Consider the following 22,374-nt stretch of genomic DNA (forward strand, 5'->3'; position numbering starts at 1 on the left):
AGTCGTTGGGGCTATGCTCCAGGGGTAAAGGTGAAAATTTGCATAAGACGCGAGTTGGCACAGTGGCTTAACATTGGGCAGAAAGCGGTGTACACCTCTCGACACACTTGAGTCCTCAAACCTCACACCAGTGTTGCACTTGTGCCATCTTGGATGCCGCTATTTGTGGGGGGGCCATTTTGTGGGGACAAGTGACCGTCTGCCGGAAATAAAATTGGATACCGTGATGGGAAAGACATACTAATCATATACCTAAACAGGCATAACGTTTTATGTCGTTAAGGCCCGTTGTTGCTTCGTAAATGCTTCGATTTCAATCATAGAGCGATCTCCGAACTGAGAGGTCGCAAGTAGTTATATTAAAAATAATGTATTTTGTCCAGAAATAGACGTAGATTAACCTTGTGCGCGGATCCGCCGGTACAAACGTGCGATACGCGTGTGTTCGCGATAGTGTTTGTCTGCGCCTCGCCTCGCCTTGTTGACTCTCTAGTAAACATACACCCATTTGAATATTACATTCGAATATTCGCTTAGAAATAAAAAAAGGATTTGATTTTTACGTAAGTACTTACATTTTTTTATATTTTCATGTGTTCGACTCGTGAAAGTGAAACAGAATTTTTAAAATCAAATAAAGTAAGTAATTGATTTGTTTTATCTCGCATTGTTATTATTCGACGGTATCAATTTGAAGAAGAATAATATCTTTGATTTCTTAAAGGTAATTTATAGAATTATCTACCGGTTGAATAAACAGGTATAGGTTAGGTATACAATTATTTTTTGAATTAAGTATTTATGCGTTTTAGATAGTTTTTATTATATATCTGTTGAGTGTTTTATTTATTAGTAACGTAACATTTATTTTACACATTTTGATTTGTATATTTTCTGTGGTATAAGATGTTTTTACGGTCAGCTTCATGTATTGATTGTTTATCAGCCGGCTTCACATATTCAAGTTGATAATATACTCAGTGTGGTTATCTAATTTATTCACGGGTTAACACATTTCGTTGCCAACCAAGTATTTGCTCGTTGGCCCCTGTTTTCGCACGTGTTATGACAGTTTTGAATTAATCGAAACTACTTACTTACTTTAAACCAAGTGTGTGACAAACTGATTATGTAAATTAAATACTTTCTGACTTTCTATCAAATAATTCCTTTTCATGCTTCATGTGCATAAAGGACCTTTCTATTAGAAAAGAGTTTTCTGCATCACATAATGTATCTAAATATTATCTATATTTTCAATTATGTATACTAAATACTTTAAATTTCCTTCACAAAGTGTTCCAAAGTCAATTGTGTTCATTGTCCGCGACCATCAGCATCATCATACACCGACAGTATCAATAAACTTAACAGTAGAGTACCTACTAGACTACCTAATTGTATATCTAAAACAATTAAAATATTACTGTTTAGTGTAACAGCTGTCTACCTACTCAATAAAATAGATACGATATAAATCAGATTCTGACTTCAAACCTTGCATATTGTATTACCTTAAAAACATAATGTTTTACCTACCTCAGTATTAAATTTCATTGATTTTAAATACCAGGCTTTGTGTGAAAATATTATAAACAAATATTTAATAATAATTGTTTAACAATTCTAATTACATAAATTAGCGCTATATAATAACATAGTGATATATACTTAGGTTAGGTGCCTCTTAATCTGTATGATCAATTTATGTTCAGCAGTTGCTTATTTATATTTTAACGAAAAAAAAAATGTTTATAAAAAGTATCTTATCATTCGTATATGTTTATTAAAAAGTATATAGGTATACGTAACCATCACTTGAGTAGCACGTGAACGTGAAAGAGCTAAATATATGAAACTCGTAAAGTAAAGGTGAACGACCGGATTTTTAGAGATAGCGGAATGGCAATCGGTAATATATTTTCGAGTTATAAATCTTTAAATAGATTTTACAAAATTTTGGAATGTAAAAATTATATTTATATTTGGATTTTTTTCGATTACTTACTAAGTATGCCATCAGGCTTATGAACTAATAGACCTAGGTCATTGTACCGTGTATTACATATTAGTTTTTTTTTTCTTTGATTTATAGACCGCCTGTTTTAATTTGTCTCTTACTACATTGTCGTTGGTTTTATGTAAGTTTACTTTGTCAATAAAAGGTTCTAGAATGTTTTGACTATTCTGTGTTTATCGACGTATTTTTGTCTCCGACGACGCGTTTGATATGAATATGGCGACCAATTCCGCACACTACATATATATTTACTGCCGGGAATAAATATTTTTAGTCCCACGTAATTCTGACATTAAAAGAATTCCACATTGAAGTTAACGCTTTACACACTACGCTGGCAGGATTCGGCGATTTGCAATATCAGTGTGGTTTTTTATATTAAGTAGGTGTTTAAGTTAGGCTTACAATATAACTGTAGTGTAGACATACCCGTATTGTGGGAGTTTCTAAATTCCATGGTTTTCAAGCAATACCTACAAGAAATGAACTGAACATTATAATAATAAATTAGGTTTATAACCCGGCATAAAATCACCGGCACTCCACGGTCCCGAGGGACGCAGGAATCGTATTCCGTTAAAATCATAGATATTGAATATATCCATAGAAAGAATCTTAACATAAAAAAAGAAAACCGATTTCAATAAAAGGGATAATGTGTAAGGTAGCGGCGCCTATGATGGCCCATTGTTATTTTTATTTTTTATGTTTCAATTTTTTTTTTTCAATAAACTTGCAGAGATGTTTGTGGTACGGTAAGTATGACATTGTGAAAGTGTTCCCATTTGATAAGCGGACCGTTTTAGAACCTTACATTAGGTATAGCAGAGCACGAGAAATAAAAACTATGTAGTGGATTTTTTCCGACTTGGACTGCTGCATTTACGAATTTTAATTCCCATGAAGGCATCATCCTCCTTGCATTATCCCGGCATTTGCCACGGCTCATGGGAGCCTGGGGTCCGCTTTGACAACTAATCCCAAGATTTGGCGTAGGCACTAGTTTTACGAAAGCGACTGCCATCTGACCTTCCAACCCGAAGCATAAGTACTTCATATTATGTCTAGTGCTGTTCATAAGTTAGGTAAAATAATTGATTTTAGTATGAAGCACTCTAATCTTACCATCAAATAAAATAATTTTATTTAAGGTACAGCGGGGCAAATCTCGACTGGGGGGCCATTGTAACTAGTCCATTTTTTCCATTATTACACTACGACGATGTAGAGTTCTACATGTGTCCACTGAACATACCTACCATTAACATACCGGTAAACACTCTATTTAATAATGCAAACATTGTAAAACATGGAAAAAATGGACCAGTTACATTTGCCCCGCTGTACCTTAATGATTTTTTTTTGCATATTCTACCCATCATTTACAAGTGAAAGGGGGTGGGTGGGGCATGTTTTTAGAGTTCCGTAGTCAACTAGGAACCCTTATAGTTTCGCCATGTCTGTCTGTCCGTCCGTCCGTCCGCGGATAATCTCAGTGACCGTAAGCACTACGAAGCTGAGGTACCAACCAATATGTACCTATATCAATCACGCCGACAAAGTGCAAAAATAAAAAGTGGAAAATGATGTAATTAAAAATGAATAGGGGTTTACTAAAATCATTTGAACAGTTTAAAAAAATATATAACTATTTCTGAAGTAAGTTTGTAATTTCATCGTATAAGCAGGCAGCCAAGCATGGTCGCGCGATAAACGATATAATATCAGGCCGTCGTTTTCGCACCATTTATAAGTGCAATAGGGACGCAGCGATGCGATAAAGTTTATCGAACTAGTGTGGTACGCCCGTCTGGTGTTTATTGTATCTAAACTACGGAACCCTACACATAGCGTGGCCCGACACGCTCTTGGCCGGTTTTTTATATTGGGATTGCTATAAGTTACTGCATGGTATGTACATATAATTGTATACTTATGTTTTAATTTATACAAATGCCATACCCACGATCCCGCACATGTGTCTCTCTCACGATTAGGTACACTCATTAATAGAAACGTCCTGAACCCACTGGGCCATAATGTAAAGATAATTTATAAATGATTTACCTCAAAACTGTGTGAAAACTATTGACGCCAACAGACACTCCACTACATGCCTAGTATATCTAATTTAAGTATATCACTACAATCTTGTAAAGAACAAGCGTGAACACGTTTATATAAACTTACTAGCTTTTGCCCGCGGCTTCGCTCGCGTTGGAAAGAGACAAAAATTAGCCTATGTCACTCTCCATCCCTTCAGCTATCTCCACTTAAAAAATCACGTCAATTCGTCGCACCGTTTCGGCGTGAAAGACGGACAAACAAACAAAAACACACACTTTCCCATTTATAATATTAGTATATTATGTATATATATATATATATATATATATATATATATATATATATATATATATATATATATATATATATATATATATATATATATATATACATAGCATAGCTACGTATTGGAGTCATTGTTTTCGTATTTCGGTGTTGACGGTAATTCATTTTAACACCCTGGCACCCAGGTGGGATGTCGAGACGCTTAAAATATCGTTATCAACGAAAACAATATTTCTTAAGCAGTAAAACGGCTCGACGGCTTTTACGCCGGGCTCCCGAGTTTTTCGTGTAGTGATTTATGTTTAATTAGAGTATCCTTCACATTTTTGTGTCATTCGGAATTTAAGAAATCGCGGAGAATTTTATTGCGAAGGTTGAGAATTGTTCTTGTGAACAATTTATTACAGACTATCTAATCAATTTCCTATCATGTAAGGTCAGTGCGGGCAAGACCGGCATAGTTTATTTGAAATAAAGTTTGAGTGGATAAAACTCTATAATTAATTTAGTCTGGCGTAATGCGCATGGTCCTGTGGGATAGCAAATATTATATTTTACAAAGCTTTTACAGTATTTTGGTGAAGTAAGGTAGTTTTAAGTGATAAAAATCACTTTTTTTAAGGCTCGGCGGGTTGACCGTCCTCCCGCGATGAGCACAGAAAGACCGTCTAGTGCTTGTTGTCGCGTAATTTCATATGAGACTAGATTCCAAAATCATGATCATTGTTATTTAACGTAATAATGGGGCAGAATTTGCTAGATAACTATTAAAATAACGTTGAAATTTTGAACATATAAGCATTTTTCTATTTATAAGGCAAGACCGGCATATGTCCCGTAGATGTGGTTCATAACCTTTTCTTTTCAGGTCCAGATATTGCATAATACTGTTTTTCCAACGAACACCTGCGAATACAATTTAGTCACGATATTACAGGCTCATATAAATCCAACTACTTATCTGTTTTTGAAACTATGTTAATTAAGAAAACGTAATAGGATATTAAGAAACGTGAATTAGTTTGGTAACATTTCTTAGCAATGCTTGGTTTTGCTATAGTCACTACAGTATGAATGAATGTGTAATTTTTTTTCATCACACTCGCACACTAAATGTGGTTTTACACGCAGGCGGAGCGTGAGTTATAGAAAAATCGTTCTCCCAAGGGAGTTATGAAATTTCTAGTACCGTATTCAATTTTTTTTTCTTTTTACATATTTTTATGTTGCAAGTGTGATGAAAAACATTGTGTGTAAGTCGGGGAGTATGAATATTACAAACTCGAGTCTTGGAGGAGCTGAGTGGTTCTTTTCTGTTCAAGGATTTTATGTTGCCAGTATAACATATTAATTCAATGAAAAGAGTTTTGACATTATATTTCATGATCGTTTATAAATTGTTGTAGATTAAGTCCGTACTACTGATTTGCAGTAGGTATATTCATTATTAATATTTTGGTAATTTCCTCATAGGTGACGTGAAAAATTGTATATATCACATGGTAGCAAAATTATTTCCACCTTGAGCGTTAATACTTGAATCCCTCACTACGCTCAGGATTCTAATTTTGAATCCCGAGCGTAGCGAGATTAGAGATTCCTTTACTTCGTTCAGGATTCAATAAACACCCTTTGCCCCATTTTGCTCGATTACGACTTCAAAAACTCAGTAGAGATTCAGATGTCATTAATACATAAATATTTACATAAATATTTGTATACTTAATACATAAATATTTGTTTCAGTTATTAAAAATAGCAAACAATATACAAGTCATGTCTATACATCTTCCGAAGAATGTATTGATAGAATCTTTTTTTGATGTACTTCCTAACGCCAGCGTATACGTATCGACGAGGAAGACGAAATGATTTTGCTTGAGAAGTGCACAGTTTGTGCCACTAGTCATAGTTTCGATATGACCCTCTGTGCCTCCAGGGTTCAGTTTCTGCCGTCTGACGAACAACCTTTATCAAATATGTTTTGTCAAGGGTGCGCAAATATTATGTTATCTGTTTAAATAAATAATTGGATTCAAAATGCTTACTTTTATTTCTAAAATACATAACTCTCTTTTGAAATATTTGTCGCCGCATCTTGCACAATCTATACAAACACTACCAACTTAAATATGATGATGAGTAATGCAGTGTAAGTAGGCTTAGTTCTGTTCACCACTTATAATTCTTCACAACTATGTCATTTTTATTTAATACTTTCGAATGATATTAGTAACACCATACGAATCATTACCAAAACTGTATTTCGAAGTTAAAATCAAAAACGGTACAACTATCATAAGCAAAAAACGTACTTATATATTGATATTGTTTACACTCGACTTATTTCCAATAAAGCCTAAAAAGGTTGGCAACTCCTTGTTTATCGTATGCCGGTCTTGCCTTTCTCTTTTATGCCGGACTTTCTGAGTAGGCACAATTTCTAAGTTACATATTTCAGAACATAAAACAAGAAATTGAACGCGTTTTGAGTAGATTAATAGTACTAGTCAGAAAGAACGGTTATTAAATGACTACGTTACATACATGATATACAAATATTCCGACTGCTTCTATTTTATTTTAATTTTTTTCGGAACCATGTTGAACTCGATGCTCGAGTTCGAAACACGAATCAAGTTTATTGTTAACTAGTATTCGTCCTAGGGATATGTATTCAAGACCAATGGCTTAAGGATGAAAAACTGGTATACCTTCGGAGGTGTGAGAGGCGTAGATATATAAACATTAAAGTTATTGTCAATAGACGGTCTTTCCGGGTAGACGGTCTTCCCCACACTGACCTTAGGTATAAAGTATAGGTACCTACTTACTTTAATACATAGGTACCTAGATGGGTCAAATAAAATGCTTCAATGCAAGAAATTTTACGTCCACATATTACGTGACGCAAAATTTCGTTTTTTTTTATCCCCTTCCCCCCTATATCTCGTTTTTTGTATCCCTTTAATATATTTAAATTGTCACATCTGTAAGTAATATAATATATTACGTTTTTTCGATAGGATCAATATATAAATGGATAATTTAGTAAGAAAGTTTTTTTTAATCGATTACATGCTCCGTTTTTCGTCAATACCTCGTAAACGGTGGCCCACAGCAAAAAATTATGTTAAACAGAAAATATCTACATAAAATTTCTTATAAGAAAGGTTATATAACTTTTTTCGCTAGGATCAATTTTTTAGTTGGAAAGTATTTTTAAATAGATATTTGGGCCGTTTTTTGTTGATAACTCAAAAACGGTGGCTCACAGCCAAAAATAATGTTAGACAGAATTAATCTACATAATATTTCCTACAAGAAAGATTCTATACGTTTTTTCGCTAGAATCAATATTTAAGTTGAAAAGTATTTTTAAATATATTTCATGGGCAGTTTTTTGTTAATAACTCGAAATCGGTGGCTCACAGCCAAAAATAATGTTATATAGAATTAATCTACATAATATTTCCCACAAGAAAGGTTCTATAACATTTTTCGCTAGAATCAATATTTTAGTTGGAAAGTATTTTTAAATAGATTACATGGGCCGTTTTTTGTTAATAACTCGAAATCGGTGGCTCACAGCCAAAACTAATGTTACACAAAATTAATCTACATAATATTTCCTACAAGAAGGGTTCTATAACATTTTTCGCTAGAATCAATATTTTAGTTCGAAATTATTTTTAAATAAATTTCATGGGCCGTTTTTTGTTAATAACTCGAAATTGGTGGCTCACAGCCAAAACTAATGTTACACAGAATTAATCTTCATAATATTTCCTACAAGAAAGGTTCTATAATATTTTTCGCTAGGATCAATATTTTAGTTGGGAAGTATTTTTAAATAGATTTCATGGGCCGTTTTTTGTAAATACCTCGTAAAAGGTGGCCTACAGCTAAATAAAATGTTCACGAGAAAAAAATCTACATAAGGTTTCCTACAAGAAAGGTTCTAAGTATACGTTTTTTCGCTAGAATCAATATTTTAGTTGGAAAGTATTTTAAAATGGGCCGCTTTTTGTTGATAACTCAAAAACGGTGGCTCACAGCAAAAAATAACGGTATACAGAATTAATCGTCATAATATTTCCTACAAGAAAGGTTCTATAAGATTTTTCGCTAGGATCAATATTTTAGTTGGAAAATATTTTTAAATAGATTTCATGGGCCGTTTTTTGTAAATACCTCGTAAACGGTGGCCCACAGCTAAATAAAATGTTCACGAGAATAAAATCTACATAAAATTTTCATTCAATTAAGATTCCAAACGGCTGAGGCTGTCTCAAGCTTACTTCTCACCAGGGCAGTATAAAGAAGCTTTATGTCCCTGGGATTGTCAAATTCTTTGGCGTTGCGGACAACAAACCCAAGCCTGCGGTAACAGTCTGCAGCAAGCATTGTCATGTGCTCATGAAAGTTAAGGTGGGAATCTAAAACATAACCGCACAGTTGTCAACATTGAACTGAAGTTTCAGAAGTTTGTTTACAAGACTCAATTCATAAACCCGATCAATATCACTTTGTAAAGATTGTAAGTCAGAATCTTCCTGGACCCTGTAAATTAGTTTCAGGTCGTCAGCATAGAGTAGGCATTGCGCATGCTTAGGCACCAAGGCCAGATCATTGACCATAACACCAAAGAGCAGAGGAGCCAGAATAGAGCCCTGACTGACCCCGGAACGGGTGGGGTAGGCACTCGACACAAAGCATCCCTGCTGCACATATTGCCGTCTATCACGTAGATAACTAGCAAAAAGGCAAAGCAGTTTAGGCGAGAAACCAATGCTGCATAATTTGCTTAAGAGTACGTCGTTATCTACGCGATCAAAGGCTTTTTTGAAATCAAAGTACAGCACGTCCACCTGCATCCCTCTATCTAAGTAGCGCGAAACGGAATCAACCAAGGTTAAGAGGCCTTATTCCTAAAGAAGAGCGTTTTTTGCAAAATGTAACATTTTTCATTCAAAACTATAATGAAACTATACTTAAGTGATTATTAAAAAACTGATAATGTTTCTAAAAGAACATATCTTAAGCTAGTTAATCATAATATAATATTTTAAAATATCTCTTTTTATACTTAAAACAAATCAGTTTTTTCGGTAGACGTTTTCAAATTTCGTAGTGGGATCACTCGTTTAGAATCGTGATTGTGCTGTTAAATATGTTATTTGGGGTAATAAATGATCACAAATCACAATCCTATTTCTTATATCCAACACGGGAAGCATGGTCGCGCGATAGACGAAAAAATATCAGGCCGTCCGGATATCGCATTTACAAATAGTGCGATGGACGGCCTGCTATTTTATCGTCTATCGCGCGACCATGCTCCCCGTGCTGTACGAGGTAATCATAGTTTGACATTTTAAGATTTATTTGAAATGGTGGATAAATAACCTTCCGTATCTTCCCCATTTTTTCGATAAAAAGAGGTTTACATTATGTATTTTTCCTGCGATTCCTGCATTTATTGTAACTCTTAAATAATATTATCCTAAACTAGAACTTCTTGTTGACATATAAGAAAAAAATTATACATATAGGACATACCTTTCTGTCGACAGACATTTTTTTAAAGCACCTAAAATTCGAATAAAATACACTGTTGATACGGGCCCGCTCAGTCTGCGCCGAGCGCTCGTAGACAACGTATTTGCGTTCGATCGTCCGGCGCTCCTTGCTTTCGTAAGTAGCTAGATAGTTCCGAGAAATGCTGTATACTGCGACTTAACAAATCTTGATCCCGTGGGTGGCAAACAGCATAGCTGGGCATTAACTCGTTAATTAACGAAGTTAACATTTCGATTAACGGATTAACTTTTAAGTTAACTTTAAAAAATGTTAACGGATTCGTTAACTTCCGTTAAATTTCATAGAGTCCGTTAATCGTTAATCCAGCACCCCAAGCGGCTCGCTGCACCGCGAAAACCACGTTGTTACTGCTACTGTAAAAGCCCGTAGTACGGCAAAACCTAGGTTTTATCGATAAAAGCAGATCCGTCGGTTATAAAGTCTTTTTTTTTTTAATTTGGTGCTTGGTGAGGGTCAATCGGCCCTCGCTACTAAAGACCAATTGGCGACTTTGGATCACTTATTCGAGATCTTCTAAATCTTATTAGGCGTGCTAGATCGATCACTAGCCTGGGAATAGAGTGCAATCATCAGGCATGACAGACAAATCGCGCAACCGACGCATCGAGTTAGAGTCCGGCGCGGGCCTTAGATTACTCTACCAAGTTACCTATCGTGGCCCACAGCATCGAGTTGTCATCTCAAATCTCAATCTGAAGAACCGACGCACCACGATCGCGACCGCATGAATGACCCAATAATTACCAATCCGAAGTAAAACCTACGATTTAGCCAACCAACGGCCGTAAAAGCCTGAAGAGACCGTAATTATTACATTTCGGTTTTTTACCGATTGGCGTCACAGGTTTTAATGGTTTTTGGTGGATACTTAGTAAATAGAAATACATAATACCTACAGTGGAGTCCTATTTTTATGACGTGTTAACGGATTATCGATTAACTTTAACTTCCGTTAAATCTACCGAAATGTATCGCTTTAACGATTAACGAAGTTAACTTTTTAAATAACGGATTAACGATTATCGAAGTTAACTATTTGATTAACGGTGCCCAGCTATGGCAAACAGGCATACGGTCTTATATATAGCTGCAACCCCACTGATTTCTAACCTCTCACTATATCTGGAGAACGGCTAAACCGATTTCGACGGTCGAAGTGTCTTTGCATAGAGGGAGTGGGGAGACGTGTGGGAAAAATATGGAATCTGGTCTGCGACTCTTGGGTCAAAAAATGTTGGACGGCCTGGCTAAACGGGGGGAGATATTGGGGGGGGGGGGGGGGGGGGGGGGGGTGCTCGACCAAATGTCATAGAGGACCCTGGGTAGTTTTTGAAGCCACCATTTTTTTTTCAAAATGGCCGACTTTTTTTTTGTCGATTTTTCAAGTTTATCCTCCTAGAGTGCTCAGATTTTGGTCATAGAATCTCTCTAGGGTCTAGATTAGAATGATATAAATTTTTTTTGAAAAATGCTACAAATGTGAAAAAAATTTCCACTTTTTTTGTATGGCAACTTTTAAACCGTAAGAGATAGCCGGGGGATGCTCGATCAAATGTCATACAGGAGCCAGAGTAGAAAAAAGTTGCATCAAAAAAATTCAAAATGGCCGACTTTTTTTTTCAAGTTGGTCCGAGCGCGCTGAAATTTTGCATGCGGAGAGGTATGTAATGGGCCCCTAGAATACAAATCCAAGATGGCCGCCGTTATGGCAAAATAAATTTTTCAAGTATTTTCGCGAGCCCGAATGGCGAGCTTCAGGGTGGGAGGCCGAAGGCCGACCCCGCGGAGGGCCGCAGAAACGAAGCTCACCTTTAGGCTCCCACCCGGGCCAAATCTAAGTAATTTCACTGCGGGCATAAAGTGCTCCCATACAATTTCCTTAAAAAAGTGTCTTAAACAAGCGTAACCGGCGGGCCGAAGGCCCGACGGTGGAGCTTCGGAGCCGAGCGAAGGCCGAAGGCCGAGCTCCGCGTAGGGCCTAAGGTCCGGAGCGTCCCTGATCGACTCGCCGGTGGTCCGGGAAGTTCGAAAAATACTTTCCAACTAAAATATTGATCCTAGCGAAAAATATTATAGAATCTCTCTTGTAGGAAATATTATGAAGATTAATTCTGTGAAACATTAGTTTTGGCTGTGAGCCACCGATTTAGAGTTATTAACAAAAAACGGCCCATGAAATCTATTCAAAAATACTTTCCAACTAAAATATTGATCCTAGCGAAAAATCTTATAGAACCTTTCTTGTAGAAAATATTATGTAGAATAATTCTGTCTAACAATATTTTTGACTGTGAGCCACCGTTTTTGAGTTATCAACAAAAAACGGCTCGAATATCTATTTAAAAATACTTTCCAACTAAAAAATTGATCCTAGCGAAAAAAGTTATATAACCTTTCTTATAGGAAATTTTATGTAGATATTTTCTGTTTAACATAATTTTTTGCTGTGGGCCACCGTTTACGAGGTATTGACGAAAAACGGAGCATGTAATCGATTAAAAAAAACTTTCTTACTAAATTATCCGTTTATATATTGATCCTATCGAAAAAACGTACATAACCTTTCTTGTAGGAAATTTTATGTAGATATTTTCTGTTTAACATATTTTTTTGCTGTGGGCCACCGTTTACGAGTTATTTACGAAAAACTAAAAAAATGACTTTCAAGATCGAATGGCAGGGTACGGACCCCACCTCATGTCATGGCATTATTTTTCCATGGCTATTTAGACCCTCATCTTTCACTGGTAAAAATGACAGACTGCCTCAAGAACCTTTTTTGGAATTTTTTTTTTTACCACTTTGTACCGTTCTGGCACGGTGAAGGACCCGGCCAAATGATCTGGCATAAATACTATGCGACTTCTGAGGAACTCTATTTTCACTTTTTAATAATTCCAGGTTGCCTCAAACACCGTTTTTGGGCCTCAAAAAATTAAATCTTTAAAAATTCATAGCTCGATAAAGCCCCGCTCCCCAGCTGCCAGACTTGCAGACCTGATGTTGGCTATGATCAGAGAAGCATCTGAGCACCTTTCCAGGTTGCCTCAAGGACCTACTCCAAAATCCTGCCAGCTCTCCGTCTAATAATGTTTTCACCACACCAACTGATAAAGGCTTTCTTTGCTATTCGAAAACAGATAGCAAAATTGCATTTTATCCACAAGAGTGCAAAGTAATTTCATACAAATTTTAACTTGATATCTTGAGCTGGCTGGTAGAAATTACCTATAAATGATGATTTTGAATTATAAATATTGAACAAATTGATAGATTTGATTTAGTTTGATGTTTTATAGTCAGTATTTTGTTCGTGTTGGTGTGGTGAAAAATTTTGTGTTTCACTCGGCGGCAAAGTTTGTTTAACCTTCGTGCCTTGAAACCCTCGCAACGCTCAAGATTCCACTTTTTGAACCACTCGCTACGCTCGCGGTTCAATATTGGAATCTTTCGCTTGCTTGGGCTTCAATATTGTCACGTGCGGTTAAACAACTACTTTGCCCCCTTGTAAAACAAATAACTATTTGGGACTTAAACAAGTGAGTCATAAGCCATAAATAAGTTCGGTATGTACTACCTGTTTATTATTACCACGAAATTTCACGTGTTATATCTCTACTAGTAGGTGTTCCGAAATTAAGCGTTTAAGTTGCGTCCCTTTTAATTAAAACGGCGTGTGAAAATTGGAAGTATCTAAACATAAATCTGATGTCATGTCAGGTAATTAAAATGATAGGGGACTATCGATTCTTCATACAAATGCTGACTTTTTGTTATTTATGACAGGTACAGTGGAAACTGGATAAGTGGAACCTGGGTAAGTTGAAAACCTCTTTAAGTGGACCCAAGTTCTCGGTCCCAGTCCCTTAGCAACGAATTACCTCTATAAGTGGAATTTTGTGACCTCTATAAGCGGAATCCGGAATTTTTTCGTAAATTTCTTATTTTTACCTCTGCAACTGGAAGCAGTTGTCTCCGAAACCTCTATGAGTGGAAAAGCTTGGCATTATAAAATCTGTATTTTTAAATAAACCGCCACAAGGAGGGTAGTTTGTTTCGTTAACATTACGGTTTACGTTTTAACTATGATATTTTGTATTTGTTGATTTTGTATGATATTACACAACATTCAGTTTGGTTTTAGCTGCGGTGCGGTGCCGTGCTATTAGATAAGCAATGCCTAAGCACACAATCAAGTGTTTATATCTTCGGGATAAATTAAAAAAAAAACGATTTTTTCATTAAAGTATATAGTATATAGGTATATTGATTTATTTAACCATACTGGTTTCTCTTGCATAGATAAATATTAGGAGTGATTTTTTTTAAATATATAACAAAGGAAAGATATTGTTTTTGTACAACAGTATTGTAGATTATTTACAGTATTGCTTTTTGAAGTCAGGATTACATACCTATTTTTGGTTAATTTATATTTACATGCATGTTAAATAAAAGATACATATTCATTTGACCATATACGTGACCTCTACAAGCGACATTACTAGCATCGACAACCTCTATTAGCGAGAGCCTCTGTAAGTGAGAAAACGTTGTATTTGAACCTGGTTAAGTGGAAAACTGGATAAATGGAAAACCTGAATAAGCGAAACTAAACAGCCGGTCCCTTGCGATTCCACTTATAAGTTTCCACTTAAAAAATGAATTGTATCATTAAAACAAAATCATGATTGATGACTCATAATTACAATGTTACATATTATATTACTAAAATTAAAATTATAATAAAAGTTTAAATACGACTTATACTAGACAGTTTCAGCTTCTAATCTTTACAATAAGGTACAGCAGGTTACGTAGCCGAATGGCACAAACGCTCACGAAACGAAACGCTCGTAGGTATCTATCTCTATCGCTCTTGCGTATTGGCGCGACAGAGCCAGACTACCTTTCGCGGCGTTTCGTTTTCGTTTCGCTTCGCAGAAATACTATTCGCGTAGGGCACCAGGACAATTTCGTCTGGGGGACAAATGCAACTGATCCATTTTTTTCCATGTTTCACAATGTTTGCATTATTAAATACTTGAATAGAGTGTCAACCGGTTATATTTGTCACGCGTGTTTAGTGAATATGGATACTTGTGGAACTTAATAGTACAGTCAATAACACAGCTGTGTATACAAAGTGCCAAAAATATGTATACAGAACTTTATTGCCTATACATAAAGGTGTGTATACATATTTTTGGCACTTTGTCTGTATACAGTATACACAGATTGTGTTGTTGACTGTACCTATGAATAATAATGGAAAAAATGGATCCGTTACAAATACAATTGCCCTCAGTCGAGATTTGTCCCGCTGTACCTTATTCGAAAAAAATGATAAAAAATTCCATAATTGTTACCTTTCCTCAAGTAAGTAGGTACCTATATTAAATGCTCCTTTATTTCATGCTGTGATTAATAACCGGTTGAATAAACATTCGCATTCAGGGCCGCGGTCCTTATCATCCAGTAGGTAGGTAGTAGGTACCTATCATTCGGTTCTGTTTGTTGCTTCAAAACAGTTTTAGTCGTACTTATAGGTATGTATAGTAAGGCATCATATATTATCAACAGCAAACCGAGTGTTTAGTTTAGTCGATAGTTAAAAATTAAATACCTACATATCTTTTTTTATCACAATGTGTCAGGGAGACTAAGTTAAGCAAGTGTTATGTATGTATTGACGCACGTTAAAATGTTATCAGGTTAGGTACATTGGAAGTGTATTAAACTAAATATCTAGTTCGTACAGATAATAAGTATATACTTAGTATTATAATGATAAGAACATACCCACAGATCCTTACTCTGACCCCACTCTCGTTGTCAAGTCACGTTTCTGATAGGTAGGTCAGAAAGATTTATCATTTACTTACTTAGCGTCCGTCTGTAGGCAATAATAAAGTATTATAACCAATACCTAGAACTTTGATAATGCTGGCATGAACTTACAATAGATATTTTGTGTAATTATAATAATCATTAGTTAATCACTTTGTTGATGCTCGAGCAAATAATAGTACATTGTGCAACAAGGGGAGGAAGTTGAATATTACTAACGAGAGTAAGTTAAATCGACGCGGCTTGCCGGAGCGATTTAAAGACTCGAGTTAGTAATATTCATACTCCCCGAGTTACACACAATGTTTTTCATCACATTTGAGAGAAAAATACAGAGGAAACAGTCATAAGGCAAAACCTTCAACCGGCGGCGTTGCGACTTGCGACCAGTGTAACTTGATCTAAATTAGATTATTCATATTAAATCCATTGTTTTTGGTAACAAACACTTTTTGAACAAAAACAAACACGAAAATACTGCATATAAATTAAATGCAACGTTCATAAAAGCATATAAATCATAATAATTGAACTAAAATTGTACTTTTAATTTTATGTTGTACTCTCCGTTGCTAGGCAACGGTGGGTGCCTCGCGTACGCCCGCGGTCAAGCGCGAGTAGAGAGTAATTGTCAGATTGTAAATTATAACAATTTATCTGAGTCAAATTTTACGAAATAAATGCAAAACACACTGAAATAATTGTAAAACATAAATAAAATGCATTTTTCATACCGTATAATATATTTTATAGCTTAATAGTCAAATTTTTGTTGTGCAATAAAATCCTTGGCAGATTGAAACATCCTTTGCCTGAAGTATTGTACGGATTGTATTAATTTTTAAAACTAAATCCATTATTCCCTTGGGAATAAAATAGTACATTATGCTTCAGTACACGTAGACGTAATGATACCTTTAAACAGCAAATGTGATGAAAATAATTATTATACTTGCAAACACATCGAACACAAGGTACTTAGTGTTCTGTATTAAGAGGCAACAGGAGTTACAATCCCAAAATAAAGACGAGCTCATCTTTCGATTTAGTCAAACAAGAAAGTACCTATCAGTCGCGCTGCCGAAATAAAACAAAATGCGATAAGTGCAACTCAGGTGCTTAGATACGTAAAAATCTCTAAAATGGAGATTCCGTGTTCTACTGCTCCCTTCTCCAAAATTCAAACAATCCTGAAGAAATCAGTACCTACACCTTCATAATTTTGAATTTGTCTATGGCAAGCTGTTTTTTTTTCTGAAAAAATAATATCATTTTTTCTTCTCATGCTCAAAAAGTGCACCTTTATGTCGTCTACGTACGAAAAAAATTGCCTATAGTAAAAATGGGTCACTTTATGCCCTTGTTGTACAATCTACTATTTTAATGTTCCGCTTCTCTTTCCCTTTTCCTTTCCCTCGTGTGTGAAAGACAGAGCCTTAAAAATCAAACAAATCAGAAATCATTCCGAAATAGATATTAAACGAGCACGTTTGTGTAGATAAGTGACTAGTGACTATACTGTTGCTCTTAAAAACTGCATAGTTGTTCAATCGAGTTTTATCAATATATTCCAATAAGCATTGGTGCATGGCAATGCCAGCCGATGTAAATGCCCTATTTAAAATATATTTTTTGCAATATACTATAGGCATAGAAACTATAGGTATCAATGGCCCATTGTTCGATTCCTGATTGTTATGGTCTAAAAATGTATATTACTTATTAAAAAAAATTGCGCATTATTTGCAAATTTCTAAGCTGTTCTTTCCGAAAGTGATCATAAAAAGTGTTCTTATTAAAAAAACAACATCCAATACATTCCATACTTTAGGCACTGGTCCCATCGCGAGCTAGTAAGCTGTGAGCTATCGGCTATAAAAACGAACAAAAGATAATCACTCCCGTGTAAATAAAAGAGACACAGCGATGTTTATAGTTACTCGCCCAGCGGTGAGCTATCAAAATCGCCGTGTCTCTTTTATTTGCACGGGGGTGCTTATCTTTTGTTCGTTTTTGTAGCCGATAGCTCATAGCTTACTAGCTCGCGGTGGGACCAGTGCCTTAGCTGCCAAAAGATAAGTAGACACCATTTTTGGCGTCTAGCCGTACCTATTATACTAGAGTAACAGTTCAAAGTCGTTGGTAAACACGCCGAATATCAAAACGCTGGAGGTTGACTCGAATCATCTTGATGAAGTATTCAATGAGCCGAAAGCTGATTAGAAAATTAATGTATTTGCTTCCATCGTAATGTAAATAACTCAATAATGCGTTATCATTATCATTTACGGTTCTGAGCGCTTACCACGAACGAAGGGCTGGAGTTTGCAAGTTGGTTGATTGTTTCGGAGATTCGGTGGTCGTGGTACGCCCTCTGCTTTTGTATCTTTTGGTGCAGTAATAATGATGGTTGATTCACCTAATATACGAGTCGTAATCAGGCAATTACTTTTTAGACGAAATTAACCTCACAACCCATAAAATCATGAGAAAATAGCAATCGTCAAGTGGTTGTTTTCCAGAAAATCCTCAAACCCACTCTAGCTAAAAAATATTATTTATTTCTATATAGGTATATTTATTATTTCTATATAGGTATCCTGTAGTTATAAATAATTCTTTACATTTGGACGAAACAGCGAAAGTGCTTTTTTGTTATCCTGTAAACCCTTTTGTCCAGCAGAGCTCTTAGATTTCAATAAAATCTTCAATAAGTAAAAAGGTAGCTCACGATACTAAACCCCCGTTACTTAATACATTAAATTATTCGCAACCGTTGTCAATAACGACAGGCGCTTCCTTCTTCCTCTGCGTTTCCGAGGCCTAATGATATTGTGCGCATTATGCTTTCGGGGAAAAGGTAGGCACGTTCATTCCATCAGAAACTCTTTATTTAATGACAAATCGCCTAACAGATACAATACAAAGGACAATGGCCATGCAGTGCTTGCTCGAACAAGAATGATAACAGATATTTGTTAGGGTTCAATATATCATTTATATTCCGTTGTTCGATACAACAAGCAAATGACCGGGTAGGGTCATTATCGGGTTATTTTATCGTATATTTTCTTCTGAAAGCTATACTTAGGCCCTTTAGAAGCTGCTAGTTACGAGTATTTCCAGACAGAGTTATAAGTGCTACGAACGTTTCAGTCTGTGCTTTAAAGGCGTCTGAAAAATTACCTTCCGTTTGTCATGTTTCTACTAACTGTGGCGAATTGTTGGATCCTAGAATTTCATTTCACAATTGCATCGTTCGAAATGAACAGAGCAAGCGGTTTTTTTTTATAATTTAACTATCGTTTAAAACTCTATTGTAGGCTTACCTTTTATGGAAATTTGATTTAAGTCTACTATTGCTAGTAAAATGTACCTTGATACCACGACTATTATTTATCTATTGTAGTGGAGACATTTATTTCGCTCTCACTAGGAGCGTGAAGCTTTAAAAATATTTTTTTAAATATATTTACGTATTCAGTAATTCACTGCAATGCTACGAGCTATATCTTGCCTCTAAGTATTATACATTTTAGAGAGTTTCATGCTCTCGATGACCTTTGGTCTATAAATACTCGTTCAGACTTCCAAGGAACAGATCTAATTAATTTATGAAATGTTTTTAGACTTCAGGGGGCCGATTTTTGAATCTCGGCCGGTCGATTTTGTGAAATTCGTTCAATAATTATGTCCACTACTAGCGATTTTAATTCTACTAACAGAATCGAAAACGAGTGGTCATTATCACTAGTTTTAAAATTACTAGCCGTCCTTTTTCAAATAGTATTTTATACAATCGTGATATAATACAAAGCTTTTCAGTCGAGTACCATGTGACGAGTGTTAACCATGCCTAATAGTACGGTACGAGAGTGAAAAGCTTAATTATATCACTATTGTATACAATACTTTTTCTACGAGTCATCATCTTCATCATCAATGGACGGAAATATCATCATTCATGCAAGTTAAAATTAATGTTAATAGAGTCGTTCACCGGTGTATCAACATCGAATTACCTAGCAACCAATTGTTTGTAATAACCGTCTCTGATTGGCCGATAACGCGACAGATAAAAAAAAATGTGTTTCAGATGCAGGAATATTTGCCAGGTATCGCAAATTAGTATAGGAATTGTATGAAGTTCTATTTTTGAAATTATTACAGTTAACTAAAGTCAACTATAATGAGCTTATTATAATTGAGTCGGAACTACCATAGAGTATCCAACACTGAAAAGTTAGCACTTAGGGTCCCCCCACATCTAGCGTCTCGCGAGCGTCGCGTCGGGCCAACTGTATGGGCAAAGCCTGACGCCGCGTCGACGTCGCGTCGACGCGACGTCTTTTTCCATACAGTCCCGACGCGACGCTCGCGATTGACGTTTAGTCTGTGGTGTCCTAATTGACGGATTACTGTCGACAAGTAGAAAAAATAACATTACGTCCTTTTTCCACAGACTTTCGAACGGCGAATTCGTGCGTTCGAAATTCAAAAATAGAGCTCCTGTTTTTGAATAGTCACACTACGTTTACTACCTATACATATAATAATATCTGGGCAACCGAGCTTCGCTCGGTTCTGTTTCGTATCCTTGACATGTGTCGCCATCTAGTTCAAAAATGAATAGTACCTACATCGAGCGAAAGAATTCTCAGCCTTAACAATACAACTACTCCACACGAGATGGCGCGCATTTCGCCACAAAAACTCTTGTTTTAGCCTTGACCTGTGTCGCCATCTAGTGTTTGCAATAAATAGTACTTACATCGACCGAAAGAATTCTGTCTTAACAGTACAACTACTGCACACGAGATGGCGCGCGAAGAAAAACGCATGAAAACTCGAAAATTCGCGTTTTCCGGGACCTAAGGATAAGTTAGACCGATTTTTCACCCCAAAAACCCCCACATAACAAATTTCTGCGAAATCGTTAGAGCGGTTTCCGAGATCGTCAGTGTAAATAAATATATATATAAATAAATAAATAAATGAATAAATAAATATACAAGAATTGCTCGTTTAAAAGTATAAGATATTATTTACCTGTATACATATTTCTGGCGAATTTTAATAAATAGATAGTATCATACACTACACTACACTAAAGAAAATCAAGTCCATCGGTGGCCGAGCCGGGAATCGAACCAGGTCTGGGAACTCAGGCCGGGAGCCAGATCTTCAGATTACTCGGCTACAATCTTACCACTAGACAATCGGCCACTGATGTACCCGTCCAAAATTATCTCATCCTATGCTATTTTTAATATTTATTGTGATCATTGAGTATCTACTAAAACAAACTAACTGAAATAAATAGAATTAATCTTTTATCAAAAATGACCTTAGCCTATTATTTCCAGTTGACACGCGAGATGACTCCAACCAACGGCGAGGCGGCGGAGCCCCCGGAGGTGGTGGTACTAGATGGAGGTTTCTCATCGCAGCTGTCGTGTCACGTGGGCCACGTCATCGACGGCGACCCGCTGTGGAGCGCCCGCTTCCTACACACCAACCCTGAAGAGGTCGTCAACGCGCATTTAGACTTTTTGAGAGGTAAAGTCCAGTTAGAAACCACCTCACGCTAGCGTTTTTTAAACATCGGCGTTATATGTAGTTCACATTCACACAGGTGACGAGTGACGACTCCAACAAACTGAGAAGTGATAGAACCCGCGGAGGTGGTGGCCGGTACTAGACGGGGGCTTCTTCTCACAGCTGCCACGTTGGCCACGTGGGCCACTTTGACAACAATGTTAATAGGACTACAACTGACGTGTATACGATTATAAAGTTACTCACTGAACTAAACACGTGCAAAGTTTGCCGTATTAAAATTGTTGTCAAATAAGCTTGGTATGATGACAATCTTCGATTAATGGGGGCGGAGTAAAAAAATGATTGCGCTCTTAAACATAAGTGAATAAATCTAAATAATTAAAAAAGAAAAGAAATATTTATGGTGTGACTTATTTGATTTATAGTTATTAGCGATTTGGTTCTGTTACTATCTTATATACATGTATATTAATTTAAATGACTGAAAGACTGAGAGCGCATCGCATTCGTGAAGCCATTAATAATTAATCCACTAATTAATCCATACTAATATAATAAGTGGGAAAATGTGTGTGTCTGTTTGTTTGTCCGTCTTTCACGGCAAAACGGAGCGACGAATCGACGTGATTTTTTAAGTGGAGATAGGTGAAGGGATGAAGAGTGACATAGGTTACTTTTGTGTCTTTCTAACGCGAGCGAAGCCGCGGGAAAAAGCTAGTGAAAATATAAAGGTAAAATACTTTCTATAAACAAATTTCAGGGTCAGGTTATGCTAGGAACCATTTACAGTCAACGTAAAAAAGTCCGAAGAATAACTTGTGTACACGTGACGTGTACGCCCACAGGGTTTAATGTTGCAGCTATATTTTTGTGATGTTTACCTACTACAATGCAGATTCTGCGGCGCCACAAAATAAGCTTGCAGCGTTACCTGCTCGATTAACTGATGAATAAAATAACGTTCAGGTTCTTCTCTCACTATCATT

At 36.2% G+C, this 22,374-nt stretch overlaps 1 protein-coding gene across 2 annotated transcripts in view; it reads left to right on the forward strand.

Annotated features, from left to right (window-relative positions):
• Positions 1-338: 338 nt before the first annotated feature.
• The window catches only part of LOC125227293 (homocysteine S-methyltransferase-like), a 35,718-nt gene continuing 13,682 nt past the window's right edge, over positions 339-22,374 (forward strand). Inside the window, exons 1-3 of one of the 2 annotated variants that reach the window (XM_048131566.1) lie at positions 339-563; positions 13,763-13,793; positions 21,193-21,385. In XM_048131566.1, coding sequence (XP_047987523.1) covers positions 21,205-21,385 — 181 coding nt within the window. In that variant the 5' untranslated portion in view covers positions 339-563; positions 13,763-13,793; positions 21,193-21,204. The remainder of the gene's footprint in view (positions 564-13,762; positions 13,794-21,192; positions 21,386-22,374) is intronic. The other variant, XM_048131568.1, reaches the window with a different exon arrangement.

The sequence above is a fragment of the Leguminivora glycinivorella genome, chromosome 6, assembly GCF_023078275.1.
Source record: "Leguminivora glycinivorella isolate SPB_JAAS2020 chromosome 6, LegGlyc_1.1, whole genome shotgun sequence".
Lineage (NCBI taxonomy): Eukaryota > Metazoa > Arthropoda > Insecta > Lepidoptera > Tortricidae > Leguminivora > Leguminivora glycinivorella.